Genomic DNA, 17716 nt, shown 5'->3' with positions numbered 1-17716 from the left:
AGGTTTTTAATAAGGCCAAAGCTACGAGCCTGCCTCCGCACCGCCCATATGATTGTTGTATCGACCTACTACCCGGTACAACTCCCCCTAGGGGTCGCCTGTATTCCTTGTCTGCGCCAGAGTCAGATGCTATGCAGAAATATGTCAACGAGGCCCTAAGAGCCGGCATTATCCGCCCTTCCTCCTCTCCTGCGGGCGCAGGTTTCTTCTTTGTTGGGAAGAAGGATGGCTCCCTCCGCCCCTGTATTGATTACAGGGGACTTAATGACATTTCAGTTAAAAATCGGTACCCCATTCCCCTCATGAACACGGCTTTCGACCAGATCCAGGGGGCCAAAGTGTTTACTAAACTAGATTTACGAAATGCCTATCATCTCGTCCGGATTAGGGAGGGGGACGAATGGAAGACCGCCTTCAACACCCCCACAGGCCACTACGAGTATCTAGTCATGCCGTTTGGGCTCATCAATGCCCCGGCCGTCTTTCAGAATCTTGTTAATGAGGTACTGAGGGACATGATTGGGCGGTTTGTGTTCGTATACCTGGATGACATACTCATTTACTCCGATAATATAACTGTTCACAGACAACATGTCCGCTCTGTCTTACTTCGCCTTCTACAGAACCAGTTATATGTGAAGGCGGAGAAATGTGAATTCCATGTCACCTCCACCTCTTTCCTTGGGTTTTTTTTGTCTCCCGGCCAGATGTCAATGGACCCAGCCAAGGTCAGGTCGGTCATTGACTGGCCTCTCCCGACCGATCGGAAGCAGTTACAGAGGTTTCTGGGGTTTGCAAATTTCTATAGACGATTCATCCGGAAGTACAGTCAAGTGGCAGCTCCCCTCCACACTTTGACTTCTTGTAAGCAGAGGTTTACCTGGAACGATCTGGCTGACAAAGCATTCAGACGGCTGAAGAACTTATTCACCTCAGCCCCGATTCTCATCACCCCCGACCCCAAGAAACAGTTCGTTTTAGAGGTGGATGCCTCTGATTCTGGCGTCGGGGCCATACTCAGCCAGAGAGCCGAAGACGGTCGTGTTCACCCATGTGCTTACTTCTCAAAAAAATTATCCAGTGCGGAACGCAACTATGACGTAGGTAACCGGGAACTCCTAACAATCAAGCTGGCTCTGGAGGAGTGGAGACACTGGCTAGAAGGCTCTAAGGTTCCTTTCCTGGTGTGGACTGACCACCGTAACCTAGAGTACCTGAAGACGGCAAAGAGACTCAACCCCCGACAAGCCAGGTGGGCTTTATTTTTTAGCCGGTTTAACTTCTCCCTTTCTTACAGGCCGGGCTCCAAGAACGCAAAGCCGGACGCCCTGTCCCGAATGTACGAGGTGGAGAAGGAGGGTCCCGTCGAGGCGCCAGAATTCATTTTGCCAGACACAGTAAGATGTGCAGTCACCAAGCTCAACCTTGAGAATGAGGTCAGGCGTTCTCTAGACGGGGTACAGGTCCCTCAAGCCTGTCCCAAGAACAGGCTCTTTGTTCCTGAACCCTTAAGGGGCAGGGTTCTTAACTTCTGCCACAGTTCCCGCCTATACTGCCACCCAGGAATCACAAAGTCTCTCTGTATTATCCGCTCCCAGTTTTGGTGGCCCACCCTGACTAAGGATGTAAGGGAGTTTGTCTCCGCCTGTCCCAGCTGCAGCCAGGCCAAAGTTTCCCGTCAGGCCCCGTCCGGTTTACTCCGGCCTCTGCCTGTACCCCCCCGGCCCTGGTCCAGCGTGTCCATGGACTTTGTTACTGGCCTGCCTGTCTCGGGAGGTAAAACAGTCATCCTTACCATTGTGGATCGGTTTTCAAAGATGGTCCACCTGGTTCCCCTTCCCAAACTCCCATCAGCCAAGGAAATGGGTGCCATCCTGGCTCAGGAGGTGTTCCGGTTACACGGTTTACCTACTGACATCGTTTCCGACAGGGGGCCCCAGTTTGTGGCTCGCTATTGGCGGGAGTTCTGTTCCATGCTGGGGATCTCTGTTAGTCTGTCCTCTGGGTTCCATCCTCAGACTGATGGCCAAACAGAGCGTCTTAACCAAGAGGTGGAAGCCAAACTTCGCCTCATCTGTGAGTCTGACCCCTCCAAGTGGGCCCAGAACCTACCCTGGGTGGAGCATGCCATTAACTCCACACCCTCCAGCTCCACTGGGCTCTCCCCTTTTTATGTTGTGCATGGGTTCCAGCCGCCAGTGTTTTCCATCGAGGAGAGGGAGTCCAGGGTCCCATCCGCCCGTCTGTCTGCACTAAGGTGTCAGCGGGTCTGGAGAAGGGCAAGGAGAGCCATCCTTAAATCGTCCCAGGTCCAAGCCCGGGCTGCTAATCGCCGACGAATTCCGGCTCCGCAGTACCAACCAGGAGATAAAGTCTGGCTATCCACAAAGGACCTTCCCCTGAAAGTTGAGAGTAAGAAACTGGCGCCACGGTTCATTGGCCCGTTTTCCGTCTCCAAGGTGGTTAATCCGGTGGCAGTCCGCCTCCGCCTGCCTCCGACGATGAAGGTCCACCCTACATTCCACGTCTCTCGGGTCAAACCCGTCAGGCTCTCAAGGTTTTTCCCCTCCTCCAGAACCCCACCTCCTCCTCGTTTGGTTGATGGAGCTCCGGCCTTTACAGTAAGGCGGATACTCAAGTCCAGGAGGTGGGGCAGGGGCATGCAGTACCTGGTTGATTGGGAGGGTTATGGACCTGAGGAGCGGCAGTGGGTTCCCGCCCGCTTCATCTTAGACAAGTCCCTTATCAGGGATTTCCACAAGGCACGCTCTGAACATCCTAAGGCGTCTGGTATCCGCCCTTAAGGGGGGGGCTCTGTGATGATCTTGGCATTGGCACTGATCTGTCCCACCGGTACACCTGCTCATCTCCACCGTGTCTGCAATTAGTCCTCATTGGTTTCATCTGTTTTCACCTCCTTATAATCCCTGTGCAGATCAGATGCCAGTGCCAGATTGTCTCAAGCAAGTCGTATGAGCATTCCAGCGTTCTCGTCCCTGTCTGCCTGTTTCCTGACCCCTGTGTTTCTTCTGAGCCTACCCGTGAACGAACTTGGACTGGACCCGGACTCTCCCTGTTGGACCTCCCTTCTGTACCGCCGCCGGATAATTGCCCTCTGTGTACTGGACCTGGACTCCCCCGGATTACGCCTCTGGAAAGCCCCTGTCGGATCCCTGCCTGTTCGCCCGCTACCCTCCACTCCCGGATCAGTTCGCTTGGGTTTCTGCCGGCTCTCCGGACCCAGCTACCCCAACTTCAGGTTAGTGGATAAGTCCTTCACATTGCTACCGTGAACCGACCACTGTTCACTAACCTGTTGTCTCTGCCTCAGGGGTTAACCACACTAAGCGCGAGCTACTGCGCGTGGAGAGGGCGAGTCCACTTCCTGCTTGTAAATAAAAACATTGAAAACGCCACTGACCTGTGTCGGCTGAAATCAGAGTCCTGCTCCCGCACATTACAGATCTTTGAATCATTCAATTCGATTACATTTTATTTATACTGCCCCAATTCACAATATGTAATTTCAATGCCACTTCAATCAAAATCATACAGACAGACATATTTAGATCAGAATATTAATATGATGAGGATGAATCTACCCTAAGTGCATTTGCTGCCTTAAGCTGAAAGAATTTCTCAAGAAGAAGTAAAAAGTTTTGCAGAACCTTTGCAGAAAATAGCGGAACATGCAGTTCTGTCAAACAGAAAGCTCCGATACGGTCAAATGTGGACTTTATATTCTCTCGTTCTTTGTAAACTGTTGTCACAAATTCTCCTCAAACAGCTTCTGCTTTGATTGAAGCAAAGGTGGTCCATATGTCCCACAAATTCCTGGTGATGCACATTGCACACATAACAAGGATAACATTGGACTCACTTTACTGCCATCTAGTGGTTGAAGTTATGCTCAGTTATTTGTAATTCAGCTAAATTGCATACTAAATACCTACATCTACTGCGTGTGCTAAATCCAAATTAACAAGCTCTGCAAAATTCTCAGTTCGCTTAAGAGGAAAAACAAATCTATTGTTTTGTATATTTGTAATTGTTATAACACTAAAACTGGTTATAATGCTCGTTCAGAGAATGCTGGAAATGGAGAAAAGTTTTCTGGCAACCCGTCAGTGATGATGAACCAGAATTCTCCTCTTCTGGGTTAAACTAATCAGGTGGGAGAGACTGACCAATCAGATGCAAACTTTGGGACCCAAATAAGCTCTGAGCTGCACAATCTGTCACTTTAAATCACATAACCGTTTACCTTAGGCATAATACAGTCATAGCTGATGACTAATGTTGTCTTCATATTAACTGGTTGTCTTTTCTAATTAAGCTACTTGAAACTACTCCTAAACCTCTGCATACTATAGAGCACCTTTGTCCTATTGGCCCATTTGTTCGGGTTTTTTTCTCCTGTTGCAATGATATTATTCCAGTAATCGATATATGTGCTCCTTAATTATTTTACAGGGGCCATGACATCACCGTATAAACTATTTTGTGTCGTTGATATTGTTGCATATGGAAATTCTCAAAGAATGTCGTTTAAAAAATGACGTCATCTTTTTGTAGGAGGTTGTTTTGTCAGGTTAGATTCCCCTCCTCAGTAAAAGGGTTGGGTACGGTAATGATACGTACCTCTACCAGGTTGACTTCACAGCGTGGCTCACCATTAAATTAGCCGGCCGGTGTATCAGCTGGGGGGTGTGCGCTGATTGGAGAATATGAATTAGGTAGAAAGATTAACTGTCCTCTGACTTTGCCAATGAGCAGATCCTTTGGGACCCACTCTTGACATTCAACTGATGATATTATACCCCTGAAACCTCAGAAAAATTAAATTTGTTGTCATAGGCCCTTTAAAGCTTTGGGGTTTATAAATGAATAAATTAGGATGTGTCTTGTAAGACGATTTTTTACAGGTACAGGCACTCAGCTGAAAACCTCTTGATCATAACCAACAAGGTTATTTCCACCTCATGGAAACCTCACACATGGTTGGGAATTTGCTTTGACTAGACCAACGGCACTTCAATGCCGCGTAGGACAGGCCTAAAGTAACAGGGCTTAATGTAGATTAAAGTTTGTCTGAGGAAGGCCGGCTGATACAACACCTGATACAACACTTATCTACTTTCAATTAAATATGTAACTATAAATAAATGATCGTGCAATAAAAGTAACGCTTTCTTTTAAAGGTAACAACAGATTTTTTTCAATGGAAGGATTTAAATGTCTGTTTCGATTCAGCAACTCCAATCATTCAGATCAGAGTACAGCGACTGGTCAGGGAATCAGAATTTATTATTATTTTTTTAATTAAGCAGCAGAACATTTCCTCTCTCTGGAGCCACCCACCAAAGCTACCCATGCGATAAAGGAAGCACTGACTGTGCAAAGCTTAAACTGAGACCCGTGGCCTATCTATTCTCCCTGTCATGTGACTGATATTAGCAGCAACCAGCTCCCCGCCCGGCCGGCTGCAGTCTCTGTTCCTTCCCAGCCTGAGATACAGAAGCAGGTCACCGCTGCTGTGTCTGCAGCCCCGCCGCACGCCGCTGCCCTGCTATCTGCTTAAAAAGCATGCTTATGGCTTTTTCACTCGTCCAGCTGTGTGTGTGTGTGTGTGTGTGTGTGTGTGTGTGTGTGTGTGTGTGTGTGTGTGTGTGTGTGTGTGTGTGTGTGTGTGTGTGTGTGTGTGTGTGTGTGTGTGTTGAGATTAAGATGAATTCAGATCATATGCACGTTATTTCCAGGGTTGCACTCTCTGGTCGGCTCTGCGAAGCATGATGGGGTTTTGTTGTCTGCCCGTCGCTGCAGTCTAAACTCCTCACTTCCTGCTTTGATTTCTCCTGTGTGGAGGGGCACCAATAGGTGGCAATGTTGATCAGTCAGATGCTCTGCTCAGCCAGGCTTTCCTTTACAGCACAAAGCAGATAGCTATTTTGTTTTTGTTGGTTTTTGCTCCACATATTATTTAGGAAGAAGGATCTTATTCTATTTTTTGTCAAACATCTTGAACAGCAGGACATCTCCTCGTCCTCTTTTCAGTAGAACTTCTGTTATTTTCTAGCAGATGCAGTAGAGTAACAGAAAGCCAACAGAGCCAACGGTGTTAGCATGACATGCATGGATGCTGCTGATTCTTTGTAGTTGCATCATAATGAAAAGTAGGCTGTTTAAATTACAACCAGAATGGATTTTAGTCAGGGAAGTTGTTCTTTCTGTCAAACAAGTTGCCCCTGTTTGGAGGAACAGAGACAGCGGATGATGAACATGTTGGTTACAGCGGATTCCTCTCCAGAAAGACATTTTTCTCTCTAGACGTTGCTCGGACGAACAGCAATTTTAGTATGTTGCTGCACACCGGACTGGTTTCTCCAAATTGCCCTTAGGTGTGAGTGTGTGCATGATTGTCTGTCCTGTCTCCGTGTTGCCTCCTGATATACTGGCAACCTGTCAACCCGATGACTGCTGTAGGTAGGCACCAACCCCCCCGCAACCCCGCGTGTTCGGAGAGGACGAAACACATAAAGACGTGCAGAAATGATCGGCTGCCCAGCTAAAGTGACGGATGGTTTTTCTAAACAGATCTTTTGGGTCTGCAGAATTTTTGCAGGATAACCCAGAACACCAAACTTAATGCAAATCATGGTGGCTCAGAGATGATGGTCATACCCTGGTGTTGTGTCTATTCGTCACACATGCAGGATCATAGATCAGGGAGAATACATCAAAATACTTGAAGATGAAATGTTGTTGATATTCCAGTGTCACCAGCGAGGAGCAGCATCTGGGTTTCTGACCAACAACATGAACAGTCCAGTCCCCGGACCTCAGTCACCTAGAAAACCCGTAGAAACGGATGTTTCTGAGACAAGATGCAGGAAATGCAGAAGAACTGTGGAGTACAGTCCAGTCATCCTGAGCTAGAACACATGTTCACAGGTGACTGAGGATGGTTGAATTCATGCAACACAGACGTAGAGCTGTTCTGTGAAAAACAGGTTACACAGCAAAGCATTAGTTCAGTTATTCAGAGGAAAACTCAAAGCATTCAAGCTTTTTTTTCAGTTTATACAATAAATGTTTGAGTCTGTAAAGTGAAACGCTGACACTGCTGTTTTATGAACAGCCTGATATTTCCTTTTCTTCCCCTTCTGTTTGATTTAATCACTTTTTCTTTGTGTTTCCATTTGAAAAAGTGTGTTCCCAGGGCATTACATTACACATATAAAAAAATAAACTTTGAGCTCCGTTCTTTTGTTAACACTTCCGTCATTTTGAACAGGATTTAGCAGCAAGAGGCTGAAGGGTTAGCAGTCGGTTCGGATGAAGACCTACCTGTTGCCAAACAGCTCCCCGTCTGCAGACGGTGGATTTCTTATCGGGGCATTGTTCTCAGTCCATCCATTTTGTGAATATCAGAGACTGTTGCAGAGAAATGAATATGGCAGATTTGCAGGACCTCCCTTGGTCACTGATTGCTGGCACAGAATGAGGTTCCTTTTGTTGTTGTGGATGTAAATTTCAGAAAGAAGCCAAGATTCACATCACCATCATCTGTGAGCTCCCTTAGCAACGACAAAAGATGTGTCCATCTGTCAGCGGCTGTATCGCTCTGAGCATCAGAGTCTCCGCTGCTCCGTAACAATATGTGTGAAGGGGGCAAAATCAACAAGAACACCTTAATAAAAATCTGTGACTAAAAATCTCAATGACTATGTTAGTCAGTGGACTATGTAGTTCTTTTTTTTTCCTGGTTAAGGTTTAAATGCATCAAAAAGAAACCTTAGCATAGGAATCTATGAAGAATAAGAATCAGTAAGTCTGTTCTAACCTGGGGAGGTGCTGGCACCGTTCCTGTTCACCCTGCACAGACTTCTGGGAGATGATGTCTGCACCGCAGGCTGCCACCTCCACAACTTCTCAGAAGACTCTACATTAGTCTAAGAAGAGATGCCAGCTGGTATCCACATATTTTTTATTTTACAAAACTTTATTGAACACTTCTAGAGACAATTACATTCACCATTACTTCCGTAAACATTGTGCTGCCCCGTGACGTCTCCTCCTGTTATCGCCACATGCGGGTCGCTTGGCGGTCTTGAACCGTTTAGACAGAAGTATGATGGCGGTGGCATTAAATAGAGCCTTAGAGTGTCAGGGTGTGTTGAGAACCAAAGTAGAGATAAAAGCTGGAAAACCGCCAGTAGAGTTACGATTGATTTATTAGACAAATGGACATGGCTTCCAGGATAAAGGTGATACAGGAACCAGGAACACGGAAAAGATAACCAGGACTGAGTAGATAGACCATGGCTGACTGCCATTTACTCAACGGTCTGTTGCTGTTAAACTCTGTTGACGTTTTACTTCCACAGAACAGGTCTATGATGCTTTATTCTGTTCTATTTCTGGTCTGCTTCTCTTACTCACTTCCATGTCTGCAGGCTGCTGCTTTTTGTCAAAATAAAATACCAAATGCTGCGCTCTGTATTAGGAACCCTGGGATCTCTCATATGATTGGCTGAGGAACCAGGAAGTAAACACGGGCTACACTCTGAGCAGAAGTAGTTCTGGACCATACCTCCAGGTTTGAAAGGAGAAAGACGTAACTAAGACATTGTCGATGGACAGAACTGACTATTTATACGGAATGTTACTAACATCCTGGGTCAGGATATCTTACATATTGCTCCTTTAATGTCATCTCTGCATCTCTGTGGGACAATAAAGGATATTTATTTTTTTATTTTATTCTATTCTGTTTTAAGTCAATACCAACCAAAAAGGAAATCCTGCCTTGAAGAAATCTTGAACTTTAGACCAGGCTGTCTTCACAGTACAAGAGGCGTTCAAACTCGTTTTGTCTTCAGTCTTACAGAGCTAACGATATTTAATTTCCATCCATCCATCCACCCACCCATCCACCCATCCATCCATCCATCCATCCACCAACCCACCCACCCACCCACCCATCCATCCATCCATCCATCCATCCATCCATCCATCCATCCATCCATCCATCCATCCATTGCTTCCAGAGGGAAACAAAGAAATCTCCAGAGAAGAGGCCAGAGCCATACACACTGTGGTCCCTTTAGTGAGTTCTGGGTCTCCTCCCTGTGGAACATGCCCAGAAAACCTCCAAAGCAAAGGAAAGAGGAGACGTCCTACTGAGATGCCTGCTCATTTCAGCAGCTTGTTAATGTGATCCTGTTCTCTTAGTCCTCTCCATGTCACTGGACAGTAGCTGAGGGTTGGAAAGTAGACGGAGTGGTAAGTAAAACGCTTTGCTTCTGGGTTACAATCTTCCTTCACGGTGACAGACTGGAGCAATGCCCACAGTGCTGCAGACGAGACCCCAGCCCATCTGCCCATCTCCTGCTCCCTCCTACAATTACTTCTGAATAAGACAGCAAGCATCAGCTATGTCACATGTCTGAAAATTAAAAAAAAGCTGCAGTTCCTCATTTCTACGTGAACCCACATGGTACTGGAGACTCATCAAATTGTTGTCTAAAATGTTCCAAACCCAAACACATCTAAATATTATCCATGCATGACGTCTTTAAACCATAAAGCCCTTGCCTAGCGTACGCATGCTGTATAAAACTGGACTTTTAATAATTCTGCTGTGGATTCTTACAGGCTTAGTTGGCAAAGGGAACTCCTGAGGCAGCATAGACATATCACTGACGGCAGGAACATCCCAGATTTTGTAAGTACAACCATCCCCCCCCCCACACTGATCAGCGTCAATGAGCAAACATGTGGCCCGACACTGGCAAAGAGAAAGTGAACGTCAGCTCGTTACTCTGTCAGGGACACTTTAAGCGTATTGGGGGAAATTTTGCTGCGTTCAGTTGCCTGGGAGCAGCTAATGACCGTGCCCTGGGGGGGGTCTTCTGAGCGGAGCACCAGGTTCTGGGGTTGTGCTCTGCCAGGGATATGCCTCATCAACAGCTCTTTTTGTGATTTTCATGGAGGGAAGCCTCGGGAAGAGAACAGTGTCAAGTGCGGTGGCTTCGGGATTGCACATGGCTTTTTTTTTTGCAGATGATGTTGCTTTGTTTTGCTCCGGGGGGGGGTGGGCACCGAGTGGAGTGAGTCACAGGTGTAGGCGTTGAAGGATCTCATGGGAGTGTGAGAATCAATAGACCGGTGCTGCATTGCCCTTAAAGAGCACAATGTGCTGCACTGTTTTTTATTGAATTCTGGACAGAATCATGTCATTTACAATGAAAATACTGCAAAACCTCTATGATATAAATGGCATGGGAAAGAAACACAGCATGAATAATGCATTTGCTTCCATAGCCACTTTGTTGTTACTAAAGAAATATAAATAAGGCCTGTAGTGATTGAGAATTCACACATTAAAAAAGGAATGGAAGAATAACATTTCAGTTCATGGAGGATACAAGACTGTGTGCAACATATGTATCTGCCACGTTTGTGTGGAAATGCAGCTAAAATAAGAGCGCGCTGTGCTGGGTAATGGTAAGCAGAACAAGTATAAATACACACAACGCTGAATCCAACAACACAGTCAGGACATAAAAACACGGTGTAAAGATAAATAATCAACCGCATTATGAGATCAGCCTGTAATTTGTATTTTTAACACAAACATCTGCACAAGTCTAACGATACAGAAATAGCTCTTATGAAGGGAACACCAACAGGTCGTTGAACGGCTTACTTCTTTTATGCCTTGGGCCGGCTCTGCTCCAGAGGAAGAAACAGAGTTTGTTCTTCAGATGCTGATGTTTTCTATTATACAATACATTTTTTTTTATTGTACAGAGCCAATGAGTGAAATGAAAAGTATTATTATTATTATTATTATTATTATTATTATTATTATTATTATTATTATTATTATTATTATTATATGCTCTGGTTCATAGACATGCCTGTTAAAGTTTGAAGGCTGTTTGCTAGCTGTTGGTATGTATATTGTTTCTACGTCACACAGCAGGTTCTTTGCTAGCCTGTAGTTTCATGTTGTCTCATTGTTTCCATGTTAGATTGTTACTGTTGGGACTCAAGGTTCTCTTTTAGCTTTTAGTTGCTACTTTCACCCGAAGCATCTAGGTTAGCTTGTAGATAACATTTTAAGTTTGTATTTTCTACATTGTCTTTAGCTTCTCCGTCAGGCTTTACTTGTTTACATGCTGGCTTGTGGTTTTTATGCCATCCTCTAATCTCGATGCTAGCCTGTAATTTTCATGTTGAATGTTGAATTATTAGCTTGTAGTTTTTGAGTTGGCTTAAGGTTTTATAAATACATTTTTGCCTGGACGGGTGGACTTTTGATGTTCTGTCTGGGGAATCCTGGAGGGATTCATATGTTAATAAATGTCTGGTGTTCATTGTTTTTCATGGGACCAATAGGCATGCACTTATACTGATGGTGCGATGCATGGAATAAAACGTCTTTCTTGTGACATCATCCCTGAGCTGCTGATTTTTGGGTGGTTTATTGTTACAACGGGGAAATGGTTGGGTCCACCAAAAGTGGGTCAAGTATTTTGAGAAGTCCAAAAGCAGAACTTGTTTCTCAGATTCACTGATTAATACGCTGTTCCTCTTCAAACCTCGCAGATGTTCAAAGGGTTTTCATCAGTGGACCAAGGACCGGAACCAGCATCCTGCTGAGTCACCAAGGGAGGTTCAATAAAATTTCAAAGGCATTTTATGAAAAGACTTTCATGTTTATTAGTTGAGCAACCAAAAACTGATCAGCAGAAATATCATTTACTGTCCCTTAGTGGGGAAATTCAGGTGTACAAGCAGCAAGGTTAAATCCAACTGGAAGCATGCTGATGCACACATAAATTATAAATATTAAAACAAAAAACAAGATTAGCAGAGTCTACGGTAAAGGAAAATGTGCAGCATATTAAACAGATACTGTTCAGTTATTAGTCATTAAACAAAGAATAATAAAAAATCAAATAAGTGTGCAACTAAGCAATGTGACCTCAGGAAATGGAAAAAAAGTGTATTTGTATTGGAGAATTAAAAAACATCAACAGACTATTTACAATAATTAAAAAGACTGTAAAACAGCAGGGATGTAAATACAGAGATCAGCAGAATATGGGAGGCAGCGAGGAAGACAGAAATAATTAGGATGAAGCAGAAATTTTGGTTTGTTGAATAAGTGCTTTTATTTTTATTACATAGAAAAGTATAGTTCTTTTCTCAGAATAATATTTTAGGTTTGTGTTTATTTATTTTTGCCGTATGACTCAGAAGGTGAGCTATTACCGTTACAGGTTAATTTTCTAATACAGAAGAGTCGTTATTTCTATCCTTATTTAATTCCAGTTTTCAAAGCCATTTTTTTATTTGTTGACTTAATTATAAAAAAGGCTAATTGAAATGTTTAAAAAAAAAAAAATTCCAATCAAACAGAGGACACGTGAATATGTTAAAAATTACAAGCCTTCTTTAACTAAAGAGAATATAATTAAAGTGTTTCACAACTGGGTCAGGTGTAATTTTTTTATTTTTGTAAATAGAATTATGATCTCTCTGCTGTCGCTTCTGAATTCGTTTTTAGTGTCTACATCAGCCTGGAGGTTCTAGCATGAAGTTTAAGTTAGTTAGTTATCTTATGGTTGTAGTGTTGGCTTTTTGTTTTTATTCCTGAAAATTAAGACATAAAATTGTGTTTTATTTACCAGGAGATTAGTAGAATTTCATAAATCAATTGAAGTCTGTGCAGCAATGTTTTCATAGACTAATCTAGCAGCATTTTAATAATTGGATACATGAACGCAGTTAACTAACCAGCCAACACAAGCTCCATATTCCTTAAAATCTATAAAAGGATTTTCTGATTTATTCTGAAAAATAATGTAAGTAAATTTGCCTTTTTTCCCTGAAAGCAGATTATTACTTTTTTGTACTCTGTTTTAAATCATGCAAAGGTCATATTTTACAGTATAAGGAAAGACCTTTGGGCTGAATAAAAAGGCCCCTGAAAGTCCTTTTAATCACTTTTATTCTAACCTGTCACGGTCTAAGGAGTTTTTGTGCAGTTTTAGCATTTCAGCATCTTTAGGTTATGTTTTATTCCTTGTTTGATACGTCAGTCTTTTCTTAGCTATCCTACTTATTTTCCTTACATCGAGGCTTTCCTCCGGTCGTCTTGTGCTTCTTATATTTATCAGATCAGCCTTGTTTCAGGTGCTTTCTGTAATGTATTTAGTTTATTCCCTGCGTCTAGTTATCCTCAGTTACATTTAGATTGTCTCTCTCGCCCCCTGTTGCTACCAGCTCTCTCTCCTCAGTTCTTCTTCCAGCTCCTTCTCCACACCTGCCATCAATTAGTCAATCAACCCCTGCCATTGCTGCAGCTCTCAGTATTTAAGCTCCTCTCATTGTCCAGTTTACTGCTGGTTTCTGCTCTTTGCTTCATGTCACTTTGACAGATCACGTCCTCGTTTCTACGTTTTGTTTTTGCTGCAGCTCCTGCACCCTCCAGTGTTTCTGTGAGTTTGGATTTTCTTTAAATTCCCCCATAACTGCTCCCTGCATCTGCCTCTCTGCATCTGGGTCGTACAACATTCACTACAAGACATGACATAACCACTAAAAGTCAGAATATTCATCAGCAATTCATGAGAATATCTAAAAGGGAAAAAAAAATTGGGGGGTTGGGTCGCGTCTTTTCACAGGTGTCATTGTAAATTGAGAGTTTTAGGCTTTAATTGTCAAATTACCCTCATGATCATGGTCTCATTGGGAACCTATTTTATTGCCGTTTCACATGAAGCTGTTGGATAAAAGTGAGGTTAATGAATTAATCCTAAACCCAAATTGCCGGAGATTATGCTTAAACAATTAGTGCCAACCCAATGACAAAACTAAAGATGCTTGTCTTATAATAATAACCTAAAGTCCAGTGATTATGGGGTCAGCTAGAGGAATCACTGGATCTCATTGTGTCAGTCAAAAGTGGCTTCACTAATAATGAAATCATTTTTCAGGATCAACAAACAAGCTCCATCTCAGTGTAGATGCATGTTGGACTTTTAAAGAGGAGCTGAATAACGGTCCAAAGTGCTAAGATGATTGGCTAGCTGCTGAATTAAAGTGCTGGACACAGACTGGTTTCAAACTGCAAAACCCAAGGAGGGACGGTAAAGCTTAGCTACTAAATGTGATCTTTATCGCTTCCTGATTTATTTTAATACAGGTGTTGCAATAATTACAGTAATGCTAGATATGTCTGGAGAATATTAACAAAGTCAGAATGTTCAGCTAATAAATAAAGGAGTTTTGTGTCGTTAAAAATGTACATGGATTTACCAAGCATTCATAAAGAGAAGTGATTGATTGCAGCTTATTATGAACATTTGACATTTTTATTGTTTACAAAAAAAGAAAGATTTAAAAAACACATAAAGAAGAAAATACTGAATCTGAAAATGGCCCTGTTTTTATTTATTATTTTTTTTTAGAAGTTGCTTGACCTAGAGGGACACCACGGAGCTGCGTTGTCACATGAGGGACCAGGAGAATCTGCTAAGCGTCGCTGTCTCTGTTCTGATGGGTGCAAACCAGACCAGTGGCAGAAGCCATTCATTTCTCACTGCACAGCAACAGGAATCTCAAGTGTTACACTCCCTTGCATCTGACTTCAAAGTCAGAATTTAGCTCTGGGAGTGACATCTTGCCTAATTTAACATCATTTCCAGATCTACTTTTTCTCCAACTCACTTTTTGCTGCCAGAAGAAAGTGAGAGGGATCGCATTTAGCTCCAGCGTCAGAACGGCTCGCAGCTTTTTAATTAGCTGTTGCCCACCTCCATCCCCCGGATGAAAAGCAGCTCTCTTCCCTGCCCGGCGAATTCTTCCTGCCAACATCCAGGTGCGTCTCCATAAACAGGACTATCACCAAAAACATGCTTTATTTCACAAGTTCATTTCAATAAGCGAAGCTCATATTTCATGCGCAGTAGTCGTGTGAATAAAGTATCGGCCCCTTCTTGTCATCAAATTATACTATCTTACAAAAATAAACCGAGGAACTGCAAAAAAAAAGGATTTAAATTCTGATTTAATTTACTGAATGAAGGAAGGTATCCAAACTGTGTGGAAAAGTAATCACCCCTAAACCTAATAACTGTCTGTGCCACCGCTGACGGCAACAGCTGCCAAGTGTTTTACGATAATGGCCGATGAGCGTTTAAAGTCTCTGTGGAGGACTTCTGGCTCACTTTTCTTTGCAGGATTTATTTAATTGAGCCCAAAACTGGAGGGTTTTCCAGCTGGAACGAGCTTTTTAAAGGTCACACCACAGAAAGCCTCTCAGAGTTAAATCCAAACTTTGACTAGGTCACTACAAAACGAGCGAGTCGTCCAGGCAGCCCCAGACATCACACTACCACCACCGTGCTAGCTTATCAGGGATGTCCTTTTCTCTGAGAGGCAGTCTTGGTTTTACATCAGGGATAGAAGGCCCTTGTGCTTTTGGTTCAGCAGAGGTTCTTGCCTTAGAACCCTCCAGTAGAGGCCATTTTTACCCAGTCTCTCGTGGTAAACCGTGATCTCTGACCTTAGCTGAGGAAGTAGGCCCTCTGGGTTTTAGATGCTGCTCTAAGCTCCTCTGTGCCCCCCAGGATGAGTCCCCTGTTGGCTCTTGGAGTGATTTTGGTAGGCTGGATGCTTCTGGAAAGGTTCTCCTCTTTTCCATGTTTGTGTGGATGATGGTTCTAACTGTGGTTCTTAATGTCCCGACGCCTGAGAAATGGTTTTGCAGTCTGATATGTCAGTCACTCAGTTGCTCGGTGATCTTCTTTAGATCAGGGCACGAGGAGATGCTGTTGGAGCTTTCTGAAGTAGCTTCAGACCGGCTGTTTTCAGAGGATCTTTATTCCACGTGTGCAGCAGCTACAGTCCTGGTTGGAGCCAAACTGAGCAAAAAAACAGCAACCTCTGTTAAATCAGGATATAACGAGGGTTATAAACTGTTATATTATCTAACCCAGCCAGGTCGGTGCGGATCCCTTTAACAAATAAAGGTGGCCATGACAGTAAGAAATAAAATCCTCGTTTGAAAACAGCCTTTTGTTTTTACTCTGATTGACTCTGATCTGGAAAAAAAAACATGAGTGTGAAGATGAGTTTCACATTTTGCAGGAACTTTTAAGCAGCATCATGGTTTCCTGAGGTGCAGCTGCATGACGCTTTAACAGAAGACAAGCCTTGCTCTCCCCCTGCAGCAAAGCCTTCAGTCTAAATCATTCCCCTCAGATTCCTCCCCAAACTGTACGCATTATATAAGCGCGTCCATGACGAGCGTCTGTGTCTCCCTGCTGGGAAGGAGTGGATGTGTGGAAGCCACAACCCTCCCTCCTCCTTGTCCGCATCTCATTACGCGAGTCCCGCTGTAGGTGAAGCTGCGTCTCTCTGCCATTCTCAAGCAGGTGTCCAACATGGCGAACGCTCGCAGCGGCTCTCTGGCGACTATTCTCTTTCTCTTCGCCTTTCCTGCGGCTCTCCACCAAGGTAGGACTTTCTCCGCCTGCGTGCGGACGGAGGACGCTCTTTGTCCTCGCGTTTCCGCGGACGTCGCTGCGGAGGAGCGGCGTTTTAGCCGCTTTCCCCTTCTTCTGCTGGATCCGTGCGCGGCGGAGCGGTTCGGGTTCAGCTCGGATTGCTGTTCGCCGAGTAAAGCGTGTCCGCAAAGTTAAAGAAGCGAGCGGAACCGGGCGGGTTTCTGGCGGTTTTGGCGGCGCAGAGGCGCTGCCCAGCCGATGCATCACTTTGGACCGCTCAGCATTTGGCTGGAGGCTAAAACCCCCCCACCGACCCCGCCGGCAACTGCTTTAAGAACATTGGAAAGAGATGACGCAGGTCTCTGCGTGGCACCGCGCCGAGAACCCAGCAACGCGCTCACGGGTTCTCCGTGCTCGCATTGTTGCTGGTTCTGGCCCAGAGGCTTACTTTGTTGCGTGTCCGGAACGGACGGACGGTGCTGGCGACCGGAGCGCAGCGGTGCGTGGAAAGTGCTCTCCATGCGGCAGCTCCGGCGTCTCAGAGCAAACTCCATGCAGAACTTTGTTCTTTTAACTTGTTTCCACCGAACCGCAGGTTGTCGCCGGACTCACGCCGGCGGGTCCGCCGGTGATGGCAGTGCGCACGTCGCCGTTAATTCGGCGCAGAGACACCCTGCGGGTCTGCGGGCTTTTTAGGATTAATCTGGTCTTTTCTGGATTTATTTTGAGATGGCGCCACTCATTTCCTCTCTCGCTCCGATTTCGTGCCTCTGTGCTTAAATTCTATCTCTGTTCTTATCTTTGGTCAAATATTTTCTCTCAGCGGTGGAGAGAAACATTTAATAAACAAAATGCTGCCATCTCTCTCGCGCATAGTATCATTTAATTGCAGGTATTTCATAAAAAAAAGTTATGCGCTATTTCATCCTTTTATTTATTCCTCCTTTTGGCCTCTAGACCCGCTGATAAATGCAAGATAAATAAATGAATAACAACAAGACAAATGGTCTGTGCAGCGACCATTCTAAAAACATTAGGCTACTTTGCATCGGTGCTTCGCAGAAACGAGTACGAAACATCCTGTGGCGTTTCGTACCAGTGAGAGACGAGCGCGGATACAAAGACACCGAACTGGGCTGGGGCGGAATGACCAGAACCCAGTGGACCGGGTCTGGTGTCCCGGCGCTGGC

The 17716-nt window shown here is 44.5% G+C and overlaps 1 protein-coding gene and 1 long non-coding RNA gene across 6 annotated transcripts in view; both read left to right on the top strand.

Annotated features, from left to right (window-relative positions):
* The first annotated feature begins 2487 nt into the window (after positions 1–2487).
* LOC118564496 lies at positions 2488–3433 on the top strand. The gene is made up of 2 exons (XR_004931884.1): positions 2488–3259; positions 3332–3433. It is a non-coding gene; the product is annotated as an uncharacterized LOC118564496 (long non-coding RNA).
* Positions 3434–16383: 12950 nt separating this feature from the next.
* Positions 16384–17716, top strand: part of cadm1a (cell adhesion molecule 1a) — a 523695-nt gene continuing 522362 nt past the window's right edge. For 2 of the 5 annotated variants that reach the window (XM_036142720.1, XM_036142719.1), the window contains exon 1: positions 16384–16536. In XM_036142720.1, the coding sequence (XP_035998613.1) occupies positions 16464–16536 (73 nt within the window). In that variant the 5' untranslated portion in view covers positions 16384–16463. The remainder of the gene's footprint in view (positions 16537–17716) is intronic. The other 3 variants (XM_036142723.1, XM_036142722.1, XM_036142721.1) reach the window with 2 other exon arrangements.

Source organism: Fundulus heteroclitus, chromosome 11, assembly GCF_011125445.2.
Source record: "Fundulus heteroclitus isolate FHET01 chromosome 11, MU-UCD_Fhet_4.1, whole genome shotgun sequence".
NCBI lineage: Eukaryota > Metazoa > Chordata > Actinopteri > Cyprinodontiformes > Fundulidae > Fundulus > Fundulus heteroclitus.
The sequence above is the reverse complement of the archived record's forward strand: the minus strand, read 5'-3'. Positions and strand labels throughout refer to the sequence as shown.